This window comes from Tiliqua scincoides, chromosome 2 (genome assembly GCF_035046505.1).
Source record: "Tiliqua scincoides isolate rTilSci1 chromosome 2, rTilSci1.hap2, whole genome shotgun sequence".
In the NCBI taxonomy this organism is placed as follows: Eukaryota; Metazoa; Chordata; class Lepidosauria; order Squamata; family Scincidae; genus Tiliqua; species Tiliqua scincoides.
In genome coordinates this window covers 149621547-149629190 of record NC_089822.1, presented here as the reverse complement: position 1 = coordinate 149629190, position 7644 = coordinate 149621547, and the positions used below count along the sequence as shown (strand labels likewise).

General features: G+C 46.8%; 1 protein-coding gene across 5 annotated transcripts in view; it reads right to left on the bottom strand.

Moving 5' to 3' along the window:
* Positions 1-1710: 1710 nt before the first annotated feature.
* BAHCC1 (BAH domain and coiled-coil containing 1) overlaps positions 1711-7644 on the bottom strand; it is a 122971-nt gene continuing 117037 nt past the window's right edge. For all 5 annotated transcript variants that reach the window (XM_066614881.1, XM_066614883.1, XM_066614884.1 and 2 more), the window contains 3 exons: positions 5513-6588; positions 3735-3971; positions 1711-2609 (listed from right to left, as the gene is read on the bottom strand). In XM_066614881.1, coding sequence (XP_066470978.1) covers positions 2403-2609; positions 3735-3971; positions 5513-6588 — 1520 coding nt within the window. In that variant the 3' untranslated portion in view covers positions 1711-2402. The remainder of the gene's footprint in view (positions 2610-3734; positions 3972-5512; positions 6589-7644) is intronic.

The following is a 7644-nucleotide window of genomic DNA, read 5'->3' as shown; positions in this document are numbered from 1 at the left end:
TTTCACTGGGGAAGTTTTCTAGTTCAGAAACTCTATACAGTATGGAGACATTATGACAGCTATGAATAAACTTCTTCAGAGGCACTGAACTTAAAGGGAGTTGAATCATATTTAGGCCCTAGTTGGGAGACTCTAAGCAAAAACAGCTGTGATGTGGAGTACCTGGAACTGATTCTTCCAAGCTTTTTTGTTTTTATTTTATGGAAGTTATCAGGGAGGGGGAGACACTAAGATTTTGAATGAAGCAGTGCTGGGGGCACTTAAATGTTCCCACCTTCCCTGTGCTCTTTTCTTAATCTGAAATCCTCTACACCAAAGCTGCTACATATTGTTCCTGTATTTCTGCCCTTAGCAGGGCTGTTTTGGGAAAGGGGGAGCTCCAGTGCACTGAACTGATCAATATCTGTACTGCCTCTGAGACCTTTAAAGCTTTAAAAAAACATGTAGAGCCATTTACAGATTTCTCATGTCCTAAATAGTTTCCCCCCTTCCTATGTCTTCCATTATTCTCCTCATATGTAGATGTAACTGTTCCTTCTTAGGAGCATTCACTATGCTGCTGAAAGTGGCTATTACACTACTAGTGGCAAGCCTCTTCTGCAACCTTATTATAGAGGAATTCCAAATGGTTTATACACTATAACGTTAGAGTATTTTTTACTTTTTTAGCCTAAGAATGTTTTTAGCCTTTTCCTTGGGAAAAGGCCCAGCAAGTTACATTTTGCATAATTTCTGTCAAATCCTCCTTTAAATAGCTGCTTTTGGTGCCCTTTGGGGAGAAAAGCAGGATACTAAGTAAGTAATAAATAAAATAAAATAAAGTGGCTAGCATGCCATCTAGACTAGACAGGCAAGAAAAACCAATGCAGTGTTTAGTTGGTTAGAAATCAGTGATGCTTCTGACATCACCAGAGCTATCCAACTATCCAGGAAAGAAGCATTCCTATTCCTGCACTGAGTGGGATGTGACCCATCATGATGAGAGCAGCCATTTATTTCTGTATGGCAGTCCACTAGCAGCCCAGTAAACCTAACTGGGACAACAAAAGTGAGAAGAGGATCCATCCAGCATTTGTCAGGTCACAATACAGGGTTGGTGGGTTGCATTCAGTTTGGTGAATCACAAGGTGTGCAGGTCCAATCTAGGTCACATTGCAAGACCAGGACTCTGTTTTTTCAAAGTACATTGGTTTGTACATCTTAATTGTAACACAAAGGTGCTGTTATACTGTCCAACTTCTTTATCTGGAGAAGTGTAGATCGTTTGAAGTGCAGCGGCAACATCATTTTCTATGTTGAATTATTAAAATTTGCATAGACCATGTATATGCTAACCAGGCAAAAGTGTCCACAGCAAGGACCACTCACAGGACGACAACTCAGCTCTGGTAATTATGTATCTAGGCACACAGCTCTGGACACAGCCAGGTACATTCAAGCCCCACCTGAGAAACTGTGACAATATTGATGCAGAATAGGTACAAGCCAACAACAAAAAAAAACTCTTGTTCAAATCTCTTTGGTATGAATGAGACTTGCCCATAAGGGTATGTATGAATGCGATCCCATTCAAGCCCCAATGGAGCTTACACAAGTTGCAAAATTGCACCTTATGTGATTGGTCCGGTGATTTCTGTCCACTGCAATTCAAGCAAAGGCTATCCCACCTCTTATCCCCCGCCTTAAGATGGAGACCAGAATGCAAGATCCTGATTTTTATAATAATATATATAATCTTCTCTTTAACAGGAGCATATTAACATCCGCAGACATTGTCAGAATAATTATCATTAGAATAACAATAATAATAACAATAATAATAATAATAAAAAAGGGTAGGAGGGGGTGGGGGAGGCGAATCTATAGTACACAGTCCTGTGAGGAAGTCAGCGTAGACTTTTGGAGTCTGTGCTGCCACATCGTTCAAGTGCCCCCTTCTGTATTTACAGGCTTGCCTGGCGTCCGCACCCCCAGCTAAGCTGGGGGGAAAACAGTGCATCGAACACAAAATAAAACCCATCAGATAACCCTCCCCTCCCACCCCCTAAAACCTGCCTTGTTTGTCTCATTTCTTTATTTTCCATAAAACTTCCCATCAGAAATACATTATTTACACACGAAATAAATAGAGCGGTAACCTGATTTGTGTTTGGCCTGTGGCAAACAGTCAGAGGTACTAGGGAAAGTATGGCTTGGATTCAAATCTGTACAGAGCCGTGTGGGGAGCCGGGATCAGCCTGCAACCCCGGGCATGGCAAAGCTGGGCACCTTGCATATTTCAGGGCCTCGCATCCAACAGCCAGGAAATGGTGCGAGGAGACTGGCCCCTTCCACTGTCCCTTGGCCCTCCTGCCTCCCCTAGCCATTTTCTGGCCCTGGAGCAGTGGTTGTATACCGCAGCCTCAGCACAGGATTGGCACACCATCTGCAGTCACAAGCCGGCCTGTGGTGGGATCATAACTTCCTGCCAGGTAGTAGAGGTCTTGCCGATCCTGGTACTTCTTGCTGCGGGTCAGCTGCTCATAGTGTTCACGTTCAACCACCTGGCATTTGTGCGAAATGGTCTGGACATCATTCTCATCCTCATGGCACGACTGGTACAGCGCATTCTGTAAGAAGGTTAGAGGTCAGAATGGCATCCTGGCACTGTGGTTAAGAACAAAAGCGTCAAGATGACTTCAGTACTAGATGGAAAAATCCTCTACAAAGACAATTGAGTGCAAGCCTGCCAGAGCTCAGCACATTCACCTCATTCCAACTTAAAAGAACACAATTGGGGTGTGTGTGTGTGTGTGTGTGTGTGTGTGTGTGTGTGTGTGTGTGTGTGTGTGAGAGAGAGAGAGAGAGAGAGAGAGAGAGAGAGAGAGAGAGAGAGAGAGAGATCTTTGACTTCTTCCTACTATGGCAGTATTACCCAATATAATCATGTGACAAGTCCAACTAGCTTTCCCCAATACTGCTGCTGCTCACATTGGTTGCAGGCTTTCCAGTCTTGGCTACCACATTTCTTTGCAAAACAGCACATGGCACAGCAGATGGAGGAAATTGAAACATAAAGGAGGGAAAAGGAAAGGAAGAGCTTGGGAGTCCAGCAGCAGAGATTCAGCAGGTCTGACATGACTGTTGAGCCATTATCGAGAATAACAATAACAATAACAATAATAATACAGGTATTTCTATACCACCTTTCTTGGTCATCAGATTTCTCCTCAGACTTTAATTCAAGGCGGTTTACATAGGTAGGCTATACTAAATCCCAACAGGGATTTTTACAATTGAAGAAGGTTCTGTCTTTCAAGAACCACAACATTTCAGATGGATCTTTTATGATCTGGTATCATATTCTGGTCTCCATTTTCCTCCCACACAGGCTGACAAGCAGCTCCTTCCAAAGAGCAGGTGGAATAACTCGGCTCAGCTTGTCAGCTGCTTCAAGGTCTCACCGTTCACGTGCCGGTGGCCTCGAACTGGCGACCTTCGGATGTTATCTTCAGGCAAACGGAGGCTCTACCCTCTAGACCAGACCTCCTGCCCATGGGAAATTTTATTTCCCATTGTTCCTTTCTGTAGGCTCTCTCTCTTCCTGTGGTTTGTGTTCCTTGGGTCTAGCTGCCTCCTCCGCCCCCGCGCCCAACCCTGACAGGAATCCCTATCTGTTTCACCCCTCACTTCTCTAGTTAATACTAGCTCAGCTCCTGACCGTGCCTCTTTAACTTCCTGGCTTCATCACTTACCTTCCCATCACTATGCCGCTTGCCCAGCTTGGTCTCCTCAGGATGGTAGAACCATTTAACTTTGACCACCATGTTGCTGCCCCAGGATTCCCACATGCTTTCAATACGGCCGATGTATGGGAGGTGAGGTCGCCCAGCTGACAGGAAAACAGCACAGTCTCCAATGCGCAGAGTCTCCTTGCCCCGTACAATCGCCTTGTAGAACAATTTCCGTGCTTTACCTTTCATGCCACGACGCTGCAGGGAGGGGACAGGGCATGGTGAAGCATAGTCAACAGTGGCCTGTGTGACACATAGGATCCCCTTTCCTCCTGGCTCCAAGGCCCTTGGAGGTCACCCCAGGGAGTTTCAACTGTTGCCATGGAAACAAAGCTCCCTAGGCATCAACAGTAGAATAGGCACTCCAGGGTTTATAGCTTAACCAGGGGCCACTCAGTGGCCAAAGCAAGCTCTGCCCCAGAGAGAATTCCTGATGTTTTTTTCGAAGGGGCCTGAGAGAAAAACCTGTTTTCATACTATTTGGGGGAGCTTTGGGGGAGGGATTTTTGGTGGGAAGGCAGAACAAGAGCAAAAGGTTTAAATCCCCTTCCACTCATGCCATGGTCCCAATCTGAATCCCCACCCTATGCCCCCATGGCTGATATTTTAAAGAGAAACACACACATTTCAGCAGATGGGCAACCCAATCCTGAGGTGCCTGGTGCGCGGGGCTACAGCAGCGCCAAAAATGGTTGCCGCTACATCCTGCGTGCTCCAGACAGCAGCCACCACCTCCTTGGGAGAAGGGGACTTTCATCCCCTTCCCTGGGTAAAGCAAATAGCCCCACAATGGGGCTACTCGTTTCTATGTAGACCCGAAGGTTGGTCGGGCAGCTAGCCTGACACAGAGGCTCTGGATCCAGTGGAGCAAAGCTCCATTGGTCCCGCCTCCCTCCTTCCCCAGGCACGCTTCCTCCCCCCCTTCCCACTGTCCCTCCACCTCCCCTCACCCTGGAATGCCTCCTCCCTGCCTCTTCCCATGCCCTCACCTACCTCTCCACTGCTCCACCAACACTAGCCAAGTGTCAGCCAGTGCTGAGCTAGCAAAGGCAGAGCACTTGCGGAGCACCAGCGCTAGGGCCTCCTTATGGCACGTTTGCGACAGTGTGCGCTGGCATGCACTGCGTAGGATTGGGCCCAACATCTTTAATCTCTCTTCCAGTTTGGCTTTTAGATGACCACATGGCAGCAACCTTTAGTCCATACACTGCAAGTCCCCATGATTGTTTTGTATCTGATCATAAGTATATTTACCTGGAAGTAAATTCCATTGCTTTCAATGGGAAATACGTCTAAGCAATTGTGCAAATGAGAGTGACATTAATGTTCAAATGAGTTAACATGAGAATAGTATGAAAACAGGAATTAACTGTTCTTTTGTCACAAACTAGAGAAAGGGAAATTTGGTTTTTCCACTCTGATCAGGGACAGGAAGACAGACTGAAAAGGGTAGGAAACTTCCCAACCTGTCGTCCTGTCAAAAGTCACAGAAAGACAGGGATCAATAAACAGGCTTATGAATCACTTCCTTCTAGTTCTTCCTTTCAGCTCCATCATAATAAACAGCTCATATAAAAAACTTCCAAAGTTGCCTCAGTCGCTTGGCAAACTTAACCAATTTCCTTAATTTGCACAACAAAATCTATGATGATCACATCATATGGAATCCTTGTTGAATCTGGAGTAGATTTTTTCTGATGCTAAAATGCTACATATCTGGATGAAACTCTTTCCCATACCTGAGTGGGATTTCCAGACCACTTCCACAGCTGGCGCGCTGGCAGAAATGCAGAGATCTTTGGCCGGTTTTCCACCGAGGGTAGCCGCTGCCGGCGGGAGAACTCTTTGGCTTTAGAGAAGCTCAGGGCCTCCTTGCGTCTGAGCTTGCCCTTGGCACTAGTGCCAAAGCACCTCTGTAGGGTGCTGCCCTTGGAATGCAGGGCTTCGGACTGAGCTAGCAGGGCTGGGTGCGTAAGACAGGTCTGCAGAAGCAATGTGGAATCCTCATCATCAGAGCTATAGGATGAGTCCTCATTGTCAGATGAGCAGAGGCTAGAGGTGGAGCCAGAGCCAGAGCTGGAGGAAGTAGACGATCCCGAAGAGGAGGAAGAGACAGAAAGGCGCGTCAAGAAGCGAGAGGAAACACTGCCTCCCAGATCATCCACCTCATCTTCATCCATGTCAGAATAGGAGCTATGACAGTCACTGTCGCAATGCAGTCCGTACTCTGTTTGACCCGTGTACTTGCGTAATGCCAACCCCATGGGCAACGCACTCTTCTTCTCTTTGATCCCCAAGGCTGGGTGGCTGTAGCCATGGCCAGGAAGGGACCCAAAGTCTTTGTCACTCATCAGCAATGCCTTGCAGTTTTTGTTCTTGGGTGATGTCACCCCCTCGTGATCCAGCTTGACCAGATACTCACCACCCACTTTCCGACGCCCTCCCTTGCCCAGCTCAGAATCCAACCGTTCAGCTTTCTTGACACGCAAGAGCTTCTGGGCAGCTGGCAAAACCAGGCCAGTGCTTCCAAAAGCTGAGTAGGAGTTGGCAATGCGGCTGAATGAGTCAGAGCCAAAGCCATTACCAAAAACAGGGGCAGCCATGCTGTGCACAGGGAAGAGCACCTCTTTAGCCCGTAGCTTCTTGCTGCTGCCGTTGAGCTGGAAGAGGTTCTGTCGCAGAGTGGTGCTCTTACTGGATGCCTTTCGCTTGGTCTGGGCCACAGCTGACCAACTCAACAGGGGGCTGGCACGACGACCTAGGAAGTGATCTCCAGGCAGGACCTTTGAACTTGAATGCAGCAAGTCAGATTTACCTGGCAAAAAAGGACAGGGTTGTCAGAGAAATACCAGATGGGGTTGTCAGCTCTGCTAAGGAATAGGAACTACTCTGCTGCTTGTGTCCTTCCCCATGCAACTATATTCTCATTGCTCATAGTCAGGAACTGGTCATATAGTCAAGTGTGGACAGATAATATTGAAGTATTGATCATTCTTTCTCCTGCTTCTACCCACTTTAGACCTATTTTCAGCCCTTGATGATTGATATTTTTTTTCTTCTATCTGAGCTTTGATCTTCTCCCAACCTTTCAGCTCAGTCTTGAAGCTAAGGATAGCACATCTTCCAAGGAAGTGGTAGGAGAAAGACACGCTAGGGTATAGACACGCCTAGGGTATAGGCGTTTGGGCCTCTTCAGCCTAGAAAAGAGACTCCTGAGGGGGGACATGACTGAGACATCCAAAATTATGCAGGGGAAGGATAAAGTGGATAGAGAGATGCTCTTTTACACTCTCATGTAACACCAGAACCAGGGACATCCACTCAAATTGAGTGTTGGGAGAGTTAGGACAGACAAAAGAAAATATTTCTTTACTCAGCGTGTGGTCAGTCTGTGGAACTCCTTGCCGCAGGATGTGGTGACGGCATCTGGCCTGGATGCCTTTAAAAGGGGGTTGGACAAGTTTCTGGAGGAAAAATCCATTATGGGTTACAAGCCATGATGTGTATGTGCAACCTCCTGATTTTAGAATGCCAGCTGCAAGGGAGGGCACCAGGATGCAGGTCTCTTGTTATCTGGTGTGCTCCCTGGGGCATTTGGTGGGCCGCTGTGAGATACAGGAAGCTGGACTAGATGGGCCTTTGGCCTGATCCAGTGGGGCTGTTCTTATGTTTCTTATATTTATATTTGCTAATTCATGTAAAAGCAAATTAAAAATTATTCTATTGGAGATCATCTCAGGTGGGTGAAAAATACAACTGTTTAGAGGGGAGAGGAGGAAAGAAAGTAAAACAACAGACTTAAAAAAAAGAAAAAGAACAGTAGATATTTAGTAGGGGACTACTTAAGCAAGCACTGTTGCTTCCACAAGTG